We start from the raw sequence: 12,151 nt of genomic DNA, 5'->3' as shown, positions 1-12,151 counted from the left end.
AGACCTCGCTTCCAAATGTATTCTCTGAAATCCGAATCTTTGGAGATCAGCAATTTTAAAATAAGTACTTCTCAATCCGAAGTCTTAAATATCAACCTATCACGAAAGATGTCGCTTGAATTGAAAACTGGTCTCTCTTTTAAGTGGCAAGAGCATCATATTAAATACCTGGGAATTCAGATCCCCTCTTGTCTCTCTAATCTTTACGAGCTAAACTATACCCCATTGTTACATCAGGTTCTGAGAGACCTTGCCTCCCCGACGTATGGTAAACCCTCCTGGATGGGACGTATTAATGTACTCAAAATGGACATTCTCCCTAGGTTTCTACATATAATGCAAGCAGTTCCTTTAGATATTCCTAAAGAAGCCTTTAAATCAATCAGATCAATGTTCATTAGATACATATGGAGGTCATAAGAAGGCCTCCGGTATGCTTTGTTGTCAAAGAGTAAAATGGGGGGACTGAGCCTACCAGACTTAGAATTGTACCATAGGGCAATAGCATTGTCCCATATAATAGACTGGTATCACAGCCATGAAACGAAGCAATGGGTTAAATTGGAATCCCAGATAGTAGATCTGGATGTCAGGGATTTGCCCTGGAAACCTGTGTGTCTTAGAAAGTCTCTAGTTGACATCCCCTTGCTGGTACGGAATGTATTGACAATTTGGGATGCCTTCTTGTCGGGAGGGAGATCTCCTTTACTGTATTCATCTATTCTGAGTCCTCTCACTCCCATCTTTGATAACCTGAGTTTTGCAGTTGCAGTTAGAGCGAATACTTTCTTGGGTCTTAATAGAAGGGACTGGCCAACAATGGGAACATTTTTGGTTAATGGGTCCCCTCCCCCCATTGGGGATTTGTTATCTGTAAGCAGTAGCAGCCCCAACATTTTAGAATGTTTACAATATCAGCAATTATGTAGTTATGTTAAATTTCTTTCGCCTTCATCTCAGTGAGGGCTGGTGCACACCGATCGGGTTTTTCGGCGTTTTACGCTTGGTCAATGTATCTCAATGGGGTGGTTCACACCAGAGCGGGAGGCGTTTTGCTGAAAGGCATACTCCCGGGGTGAGGCATTTTTTGGATTGCGGAGGCGTTTCTGCCTCCAACGTAAGGTATAGGAAAAACGCAAACCGATCTGAAAAACGGCAGTTCAGTGCGGTTTTGCAGGCGTTTTTGTTACAGAAGCTGTTCAGTAACAGCTTTACTGTAACAATATTTGAAATCTACTACACCAAAAACGCTTCCCAAAACCGCAAAATACTAGGTGAAACGCTACAGAAAAATGAAAAAAGCGTTTCATCTGCTAGCATTTTGCGGATCTGCTAGCGGGTTTTGGTGTGCACCGGGCCTTAATGAGGAATTGTACGGCCTTTGAGAGCCTATGTCTCAGTGAACATCGACCAGAACATGCCATATCAAAATTTTATAAAAAAAACTCCTGGACGTGTCTCCCAGTCAGTCTAAAGGTCCGTACACACGCCGGACTGGAGGCAACGACTGGTCCGTCGTCACCTCGCGCTGGGTGGGCGTTCCAGCGACAGTCCAGCGTGTGTACAGTCTGTCTGAAGACTGATAGGGCTGTTTCTGAGCGATCCGCCCGGCGGATCGCTTAGAAACAGCCGTATCAGTCCGCCGACAGACTGTACACACGCCGGACTGTCGCTGGAACGCCCACCCATCGGGAGGTGACGACGGACCTGTCGTTGCCTCCAGTCCGGCATGTGTACGGACCTTAATCATACCTGCTCACAATGGAAAGCAGACTTAGGTAAACAGTTTTCACCTAGTGGCTGGAAAAAAGCACTGGCTCTGACGCATGGGTCATCGAGGTCAAGTAAAGTGCAGGAAAGGAACTATAGGCTCCTAATCCGATGGTTTCGTACTCCAGCACAGATTTCAAAATGGCAGGTGGGTGGCTCGGACATATGCCGGAGATGTGGGAAAGAGCCCAGGGATTATTTACATATGTGGTGGGGGTGTGATAGCATTTCTCACCTATGGTTGCTTTTGAGTGGTTGACGGAAATGAACTTATGCCATATAGCTCACTCCCCAGAGATTGCGTTACTCTCAATGTTTCCATGTCCAATAAAAAACTCAAAGGGATCTATTCTTGGCCATTTGATGTCCTCAGTCAGGTATTTGATAGCCAAGAATTGGAAAGTTGATGCATGTGTAAAGTCAGGCACTGATTAGAAGTCCTGTCTTGCAGTTTTTGCCTTAATTCATTCCCAGAGGTTTTCCATCGGGTTGAGGTCAGGACTCTGTGCAGGCCAGTAAAGTTCCTTCATACCAAAGTCGCTCATCCATATCTTTGTGGACCTTGCTATGCATACTGGTATGTAGCCACGTTAGAACAGGAAAGGGCTATGCTGTAACTGTTCCTACAAAGTTGGGAGCCATGAAATTGTCCAGAATGTTTTGGTATTCAGAAGCATTTTCTCTGGAACTACGGTAAGTGGACAAGCCCAGCTCCTGCAAAACACCCACATACCATAATCCCCCTTCACCAAACACAACACTTGGCACAATGCTAACGTTCTCCCAACGCCACTGTAATGGACAATAATCCTGGGCTATAAATAAGTTTCTCTGAAACCAGAAAATACTTCTAATTATTAGAAGTCATAAACTTCCTGTATGGGGGCTGAGAAAAAACCTTCTAAGCACAGGGAACAGAGAAAAATGTAATAAGTCATGATTTGTCGATATGAGAGCTGAGTAAGCTCATCCTTTTATTTTTACTTCAGGTTTACATTAACTCTAACTTGGAGTGCAAAAAAAGACTAGCTAAACAATTTATAAACTTGGATAAAAACAGACATTATAAATTCACCAAACCTGACACCATTGGAAGAGAGCTGTGATGGAGGCTTGAAAGGTGCACAACAGAGCAGAGGACTGCTTTTTATATCAAACAGATTTACTTTAAAAATGTATCATCTGGTACCTGACTAATTCATTCAGACCGGTTGTACGTACAGTTAGTTTACTTTAAACAAAGTTAAGCTTTTAGAAGAACTTTAATTCAATAAAGCCTTTTATCATCACTCAGAGCAGGAGTTCTCTGGCTTGTGAACTGACTGGTTTCTAAATGCTGTCTAATCTTGTAATAAGATATCCTATTGCTTAAATTTTATAAAGTGATGAAAAATATTAAGTTTATATTCCATAGGTTGGTTTGTTTGTGTGTTTTTGTTTCTAGTTTTAAAATGAACTTTTATGGTATTTGTAGGTTGTACACTTAAGAGTGGTAACACCGAAAGGCATCGTAGAAAAGAGTTGCCAAGGGCCAAGAATGTCCACAGGTCCAGATATACATCACTTCATTATGGGATCAGAAGGTAAGCAGACCAGTAGAGAATGACTCTGATGTGCGTTTCATCCCATTACCACTGTTTTTTTACGAACTGTAACCGCAGCAAAGGAGAATGACTGGCAACCTCTCAACTTTCATTGATTGAGTCACACTGCAGGAAATTATGTTGTGGCATAGTTATTATATGCACATAGCAGTGGACACTACTAAATGTCCTTGGAAGAGAGGAAACTGGAGGTTAATCACACATTAGAACCCAGGGAGTCACTAGGACAGGGAGTAAAGTAAGAGTTATCCAGTGTAGACACACAACCTGTCCGTTCCTTGAAGTGCCAGAATTCAAATTTACGGTGTGCAACACTTTTCCAGATACTGGATTGGAGGTGGATATGACATAATAGCAATTACGAAATGTCCAATAGAACAGACATTCCTTAATGGGTTGTTCTATAGGTGAACTGTTCTGTGAAGGGTGACAGTGTATGTGTGTTCATTATCATCCATGGAAAAGAACTGAGCATGAACAGAGGCATACTGTATCTGGGTAATACAGCACCTATGGCAAACACTTACATTGCGTGTAAAAATAGCAGGGTGCTGGCTGTTGGGAGGGTGTTGGCTTTGAGCAACATGCTGGCTGTGTGCCATTACAGACCATCAGCTGCAACCAGTCCTCATCACTGTACTTTCTCCCCGGCTCTCCCGGGGCCACCCCCACCGCCGCTGCCTGAGCATTGTCTCCATTTAAATGGCAGATATCAGATCAGCAGTGACATCAGAGACAGAGAGGGCGCCCAGCAAGTGCAGCAGATAGCGGTGGCACGGAGGCAGGCATTATTATTATTATTTATTAGATTTATATAGCGCCAACATATTACGCAGCGCTGTACAATAAATAGGCTTACAGACCATGATAACAGGGTTGACAGAACAATACAGGTAACAGACCATAGATACAACAATACAGGTAATAGCAATAAGATACACAACACAATGCAGATAATAGTACAATGCCAGATCATAAACTGGAATGGTAGTGGTAAAAAATTACCAGTTCCAAATTCTGGGTAAAGTGCACACAGTCAAGTATGATACACAAGGGAAGAGGGCCCTGCCAAAGGCTTACAATCTAGAGGGAAGGGCTGGTGACACAAAAGGAGGGGGTGCATCAAGAAGTTATTGGCAGAAAGGATTAGGGTAGTGTTGAGTTGATGTAGGCCTCCTTGAAGAAGTGAGTTTTGAGTGCTTTTTTGAAGGTGTTGAAGGTGGGAGCGAGCCTGATGGGCAGCGGGAGAGAGTTCCACAGGATAGGGGCAGCTCTAGTGAAGTCCTGCAGTCTGGCATGGGAGTGCGAGATGCGTGGGGTGGTTAAGAGGAGGTCGTTGGAGGAGCGAAGTGTCCGGCCAGGTGTATATCTGCTGACCAGGTCAGAGATGTAGGTTGGGCAGGACTTGTGTAAGGATTTGTATGCCAAACATAGGATCTTGACGCTGATTCTGAAGTGAATTGGAAGCCAATGAAGGGATTTGCGTAGGGGAGTTGTGGAGACAGAGCGGTGGGAGGAGTAGATGAGTCTGGCTGCTGCGTTCATGATGGATTTTAGGGGGGCGATGCGGTTTTGAGGAAGGCCTGACAAGAGGGAGTTGCAGTAGTCCAGGCGGGAGATGATGAGGGCATGGACAAGGAGTTTGGTAGTGTCTGGGGTCAGGAAAGGCCGGATCTTGGAGATGTTGCGTAAGTGGAAATAGCAGGCTCTAGCTACGGTTTGGATGTGGGAGGTGAAGGAGAGGGCCGAGTCTAGGGTGACACCCAGGCAGCGGGCTTGTGCGGTTGGATGAATGATTGTGCCATTGACAGTGACATAGAGGTCAGTGGGGGGGTGAAGCAGCACGGGGCGGGAAGATTAGGAGCTCAGTCTTATCCAGGTTTAATTTTAGGAACCTGGCAGACATCCACGATGAAATAGCTGAGAGACCAGAGGATACCTTCTCCATGGTGGTGGTGGAGAGGTCAGTGGTATGGAGGTAAATCTGGGTGTCATCTGCATATAGGTGATAGTTGAAACCCAGAGAGGAGATGAGTTTTCCGATGGAGGCGGTGTAAATGGAGAACAGCAGGGGACCAAGAACAGAGCCTTGGGGGACCCCAACTGAAAGTGGGAAGGAGGTTGAGGAGCAACCATTGAAGGAGGTCTTGAAGGAGCGATTTGAGAGGTAGGAGGAAAACCATGCTAGGGCACGGTCTTGGATACCCACAGATTGCAGTGACTGGAGTAGCAGGGAGTGATCAACAGTGTCGAATGCTGATGAGAGGTCTAGGAGGAGAAGGATAGTGTATTTTCCTTCGGCCTTGGCAAGCGTGAGGGCAGTCTCGGTGGAGTGGCCTGGCCGAAATCCTGATTGTAGGGGATCAAATAGGGAGTTGGAGTCAAGGTAATGGGTCATGCGTTGGTGGACTAAACGCTCTAGGAGTTTAGATGCAAAAGGGAGTAAGGAGATAGGACGGTAGCTGGATGGAAGTGAGGGGTCTAGTGAGGGTTTTTTAAGTAGGGGAAGTACAGTGGCCTGTTTGAAGTCAGAGGGGAAGGTACCCGTGGAGAGGGAGAGGTTAAACAGAGTGGTGAGGACAGGAGCCATAACAGGGAAGTGAGGACGGAGGCATTTGGATGGCACAGGGTCTAGGGGGCTGGAGGTGGCAGGAGAAGTGGCTAGGAGACGGCTGACTTGGTCCTCTGTGATAGGAGTAAAGGCAGTGAGTGGAGGGTGGGGTGGGGAATAGGTATTGATGGGGGAGGAAGAGGTGGTGGAGTGGAGGCATGAGATTTCCCGTCGGATGCTGGCTATTTTGTCGGTAAAGTGGGTGGACAGATCAGTGGCTGAGAGGGCGGAGGTGGGGGGAGGAGTGGTGGGGTTAAGGAGGGAGTTGAAGGTGGCGAAGAGGCGCCGAGGGTTGGAGGCTTGGGATCCGATCAAGGCAGCAAAGTATTTTTGTTTAGCATCAGTTAATGCGGTATAGAACAGCTGCAGGTTGGCCTTGTACGCCAAGAAGTCGGAGTTGCTGCGGGATTTCCTCCATTTGCGTTCGTAGGTGCGTGTCTGTTTTTGGAGGTTGCGAGTGTGTGCATTGTGCCAGGGCTGGGGGTTGATGGGACGGCTGGGGCGGAATGTGGGGGGTGAAGCAATGTCTAGGGCTGCTGAAAGGGCCTGGTTGTATTTGGCCACGGCTTGGTTTGGGCAGGTAACGTTAGGGAGGGTGGATGAGAGGGAGTGGAGGGGGTTGGCTAGTGCAGTTGGGTCTAGGTTATGCAAATCTCTCTGCCAACGACCTGAGGGTGGAGGAGGGTTGGGGGAGGATGATGGGGAGATGGAGAAAGTGAGAAGGTGATGGTCGGAGAGGGGGAAGGGTGTGATGTCCAGGTTGGGGAGGGTGGCGGATTTTGAGAGAATCAGGTCAAGAGTGTGGCCAGCGCGGTGGGTGGGGGAATTGGTGTGTTGGGAGAGGCCAAGGGAAGTAGTGAGGGAGAGCAGTTGAGAGGCTTCAGGGGAGTAAGGACTGTCCATGGGTATGTTGAAGTCCCCAAGTATGATTGTGGGGAGGTCAGAGGAGAGGATGTGTGGGAGCCAAGAGGCCAGATTGTCCAGGAATTGTTTAATGGAGGTGGATGGGGGGCGGTAAAGGACTGCGATGACTGCTGGAAGGGGATGGTAGAGGCGGATAACATGTGTCTCAAAGGATGTAAAGTTTAAAGAAGGGGGTGGCGTGAGGACACGGAAAGTGCAGGACGGGGAGAGGAGCAGACCCACCCCTCCCCCAGACCTGTTTTCTGGTCTGGGGGTGTGACTGAGGTGAAGTCCCCCATAGGAGAGGGCCGCTGCTGCAGCAGAGTCAGAGCAGAGTCAGGTGTGGTGACGCCCATGGCACGAGCAATGCCTGCACCCCTCTAGATACGCCAATGAGGGTGAACCAAGACTAAGGGCCTGATCACACTAACACATTTGTGTCCACTTCTGTCCTCTCTTCAGCATCTGTAACATTGTTGTTTTGCTGAAAAGTGGACAGAAGTGTGCTGGAGTCCTCAATCACTAAGGACTCATTTAGAGTGTGGCTGTGAAGAGATATCCTGCGATCCTCGTACATCACCAGTGAAGTTATCATAAGTGATTGAAGAAGCCTATCCTTTTTTTCCCTAAATTGATATTTATGATACAGTAAGAGTGCAGCTCTCAGCTGGGTAACATGGAAATACAGTGGGGGTTGTGGAATGCTAAGCAAAATTGCAAGACAGCTGTAGGTTTGCTATATTTTTGCCCATGTACCTGAGACAAGGGTGGGGGAAAAATTCATACCTGGGGCTTCCTCCAACCCCCTTCAGACAGTTTGGCTCCCTTGCTGTAGTTCGAGGCTGCCTCGATCCACCGCTAGGGTCCAGTTTCTCCAGTTTGGGCCAGTCAATGCATTCCTTGTTTGGCTGTGCGTTCGCCGCCATCGTGCTCCTGTTGCCGGGAGAGTTCTGTGCCTGCGCGGTATGCTCCCGGCGACAGGAGTGCGCATGAGTGGCCGAGTCGTGCATGCAATGTACGCCCGGACCGGAGAAACTTCAGAGAGTGAGGGAGCCAAAGGTCTCAAGGGGACTGGAAGAAGCCCCAGGTATGTATGAATCTTTCCCCCACCTCCATCTCAGGTTCCCTTTAAAGCGGATCTGAGATGAAAAACGAACTATAACAATTAACTTGTCTATTTATCTTCTCTAAAGTTTAGATAGTTTACACAGCAAATCTAGCTGCAAACAGCTTTAATAGAGTATTATTTCTTCCTGTGATACAATGACAGCTGCCATGTTTGTAAACATTACTCATAGGCAGGCTTATGGCCCATACTCACGGGCAGCAAAAGTGGCCTGTCGCCAGCACACGTGAGCGTGTGGGCGACAGGCCGGCGACAGCTCCTCGCCAGGTCCCTCCGCGTACACACGCGGAAGAGAGACCCGCGGCGCGACGGAAGCTGTCGCCGACGTTCCTCCTCCCCCCGCCGGAAGCTCCGTATACCTCAATGGAGGTTGCTGTCGCTAGTCCGTGTACTCACGCGGACTAGCGACAGTTGCGGCGGAGGTGCGGCGGCGACTGTCGCCAGGCGATTGAAACTTTCAATCGCCTGGCGACATCAGCGACGGGCGACAGTTCGGGGTGCGCGCCCGTGCGATGGCCCATACTCATGGGCGACAATTGTAGCCCGTGAGTATGGGCCATTATATGTATCTTGAGCCATCAGCCTAATCCCCTCTCCTCCTCCCTCCTCCCCTCTGCCTCTGAAATCAATGGTTAGTAACACCTCCCCCTCCTCCTGCCCAGACTGAGCTCCCATGAGCCCTTGCTACTGCCAAGGCTCTCTGAAACCCGTGGGCGTGGTTTATTTAGTTTATAGGGAATTAGAGTATTAAAACAAAAACAAAAAAGTATTTGGCTTGAGGAATGCCCTATAAACAATAGGAAAGGAATACAATTATGCAATGAGTAAAAGTTCACCTCGAATTCACTTTAACAGCCCGAGCGAAAATAAAGATCCCTGCCTAGTGGGGAAGGGAACAGCATATAGTGTTGGTGTGGTTTCAAAGCTATTATAGATTTTTGTTTATTATTATTACTACAATAGAATCCTCTTATAGTAAACTCCAAGGGACCAGGAAAAGTAGTTTACTATATCAGAAGTTTACTATATTAGAATTAGTCATACATTGTATATTTGTACAGGCGCAGTTGCTGGGACCTGAGGACTGAGTTTACTATATCAGAGTTTACTATAAAAAGATTCTACTGTATTAATATTATTATTGCTTCCCCAATCAGTGTCTGCATGGAGTGCTGTCCCCTGATAAAGCCTCATTTGTTCTTTTGCATCCTGTTTGTGCCCTCCATTTATTTGTATAGGACGTAACCATGTATATTGCACCTTGTAGCCCCGTAATGCATGTTACCCTCTGACAGCAACTCCTAACAGCCCTTTATTTTTTTTATTGCCTTTAGTGTAACATCTTCCCCCCTTCCCCGGCGTATGAGAGGAATCGGCGCAGGAGACTTGGGTGCAGGATACAGCCTGTATGGCTTATCCTGCTCCTGCACAAATTCCCATCTATGTTAAATACTATTACCCCTCCAGGCTGCCATGGATGGTGGGGAATGAAATAATTTGGCTTCCAACAATTGCTGGAGGCCAAATTATAGTGTTTTATAAGTAACTTCAGCTTCGTCTTCTGACAGCACTGAAGTTACTCACTGCTGCGCCCAAGTCTCCTGCGCTGGAATGGCAGGTTTCGCTACTAGTGTCCTCTGTGTAAACTGTACAGTTACCTGGCTGCAGGACTACTCTCCTGATCATGCATCCAGTCATTCTGAGTACTGCATATCTGTCCCTGTCAGGCTAATGATGCATCAGGTACAGGAGGGAGGAGCTTCACAATAGGCAGGTAAGTATGCTTCAAAACACTTCCCTTTGCAGCGCTACAGATTAGGAAAGCATCACAGATACATTCCCTAGTGCTGGAATTGAAGAAAAAGTTAGATATCGTGCTGTTTTGTTAAATTAACTCTTTCCGCCACTACGGGACGTATCAGGTCATACCAATAATATTGATGGATAGTAAAAACCCATTTTTGAGGTGATGAATTAACAGAATGAAAAAACAAACCACTTCTAAGCATGTGATGGCAAGCGATGACTGAACTTGTTATACATTTTTTCTACGAATGCAGAGTGTTCAGATTTATAACGCTGACAGTTATATTGCAGTATAATACAATTACATCAGTTGTATATCTTACTGCGTTGTTATAATGTTCACAGCACTTTAAATCCTCCTCACAGTTATGGTGGCATTTATAGCCCATTGACCTTGCGGATAACATTTAATAATGTCGCCATAACCTTTTAACCCCTCATCCTCACTGCTTTTAGAGCGTTCATTTTGCGCCTGAGCGGCGAGGACATTTGGCTCTCTCTCCGTGGGCTTTTTAGCTTATGTATTTGTGGATGTATATATCAAATTAATTTGCATTTGCCAGATCGTACATCATTGTGAATTCTACCTGTAATATCCTCTTCCATGGGAAAATTGATGTGTATAAATTGTACGCAGCACTCAATAAAGTTGACTGTTATTGTGATAATTTTTAATTTGCTTCCTGATAACGGCTCTCCTGCAATATCAGGGGAAGTGCGTGAGGACAAGATTAAATTCTAAGGATATTAGATGAAGTTTAAAGGGAACGTGTCATCATACAAATATGTGAACGGGTGTTAACTTTTTAGAATGTTTAAAACTTCCCTACTTAAAAAGGAACTCCAGTGAAAATAATGTAATAACAAAAGTGCTTAATCTAATTTATACAATAATTATGTATAAATGATTTAGTCAGTATTTGCTAATTGTAAAATCTTTCCTCTCCCTGATTTACATTTAGACATTTTTCACATGGTGACATTTTTACTGCTGGCAGGTGATGTCACTTGAAGGAGATGCTGCTTGCTTTTTTTTTATAAATGTGTTTCAATAATGCAGGAACCCTTGGAGTGGTCACAGAAGTTACAATTAAAATCAGACCTGTTCCAGAATATCAGAAGTACGGTTCAGTGGTCTTCCCAAACTTCGAAAAAGGAGTTGCTTGCTTAAGAGAAGTTGCAAGACAGGTAAGACTGCTCATCAGTGTTAGCATGAAGATCACATTTAGGTATTGTTGTGCCTGGTAGAAGTTAATGAGGACAAGTTGGTTGGGAAAGTTATACCAGGAAGAGATGCACTTACTGTATATGGGGCAACATATTAGCATGATCCAAATGGTCATCTGCTTTCTGTGCTTGGGATAGTAGCTAAAGTTATAAAGACTTGCCTAGCATTGGTGCTCTAGAATCCCATTGGGTGGGGAATGGTGTGTCATGGATGTACAGTCCAAAAGAAGATTCTCACAATGATCCTCGCATTCAAATTTTGCTATAACAATTCATTTGTAACAGTAGGCGCTAGAAACAGTCCAACCCAAATGCATTTTATAAGCAGAGACTATTTTTGTCAAGGCTCTATAGGACAATTGTACAAACGTTCGGTAAAGTTGCCACGTGCCGGTAGCGCATGGCCATTTCACTGATGGTAATGCCAGGGGAATAACGCGCATTGCGCAGTTGTGGCATCCTAGTAGCATACTGCACATTACCATAGCAACTAACACGTTGCCCAGTTCATGTGAGTAGTGCTAATTGCGCAATGTTCGCTACTCATCTGGTTTTAGCACTGGTAGAATTGCTATTGACAGCCTCCACACAGTAGCATCACCTAAAATTAGTGCCTCGTATGTCTTAACAAAGGCCTGCTTCCATGGTTTCTTCTGTTCGATGCTGCAAGTTACCTTTGATTGGACACCAAGGCATCTTGACACTCAGATTTACATTGTATTGTGTTACCTGGTCTGTCAAGGATCCTTTATATCTAAGCCATTTAGTAATGGTTTGTATAGCTATTATACATCCAGCTAGTGGCTGAATAGTGTATTGTTGAAGGGCTCTGCCTCCTACACAGGTGACCTGAGGTTGAATCTCTGCTCTTCCTGTTCAGTAAGCCAGCACCTATTCAGTAGGAGAGCTTGGGCAAGACTCCCTATACTGCTACTGCCTACTGAGCTTGCTGTAGCGACTGCAGCTGTGGCACTTTGAGTCCTCCAGAAGAAAAGTGTGATAGAGATGTTCTGTTTCTTTTCTTGTAATTTGGTAGGTGAAGCAATTGTTTGCGATTGTCTGCCAACGGTCTGCTGTCTGTGAAGTCCCCGACAAAACACAAGG

The 12,151-nt window shown here is 46.0% G+C and overlaps 1 protein-coding gene across 1 annotated transcript in view; it reads left to right on the top strand.

Annotated features, from left to right (window-relative positions):
• The window catches only part of AGPS (alkylglycerone phosphate synthase), a 308,587-nt gene that overhangs the window by 141,176 nt on the left and 155,260 nt on the right, over positions 1-12,151 (top strand). The window contains exons 10-11 of the mRNA XM_068245442.1: positions 3,245-3,353; positions 10,881-11,008. Of these exons, the coding sequence (XP_068101543.1) occupies positions 3,245-3,353; positions 10,881-11,008 (237 nt within the window). The remainder of the gene's footprint in view (positions 1-3,244; positions 3,354-10,880; positions 11,009-12,151) is intronic.

The sequence above is a fragment of the Hyperolius riggenbachi genome, chromosome 7 (assembly GCF_040937935.1).
Source record: "Hyperolius riggenbachi isolate aHypRig1 chromosome 7, aHypRig1.pri, whole genome shotgun sequence".
Lineage (NCBI taxonomy): Eukaryota > Metazoa > Chordata > Amphibia > Anura > Hyperoliidae > Hyperolius > Hyperolius riggenbachi.
Note: the sequence above shows the minus strand (reverse complement) of the source record. Positions and strands in the feature narration are given on the sequence as shown.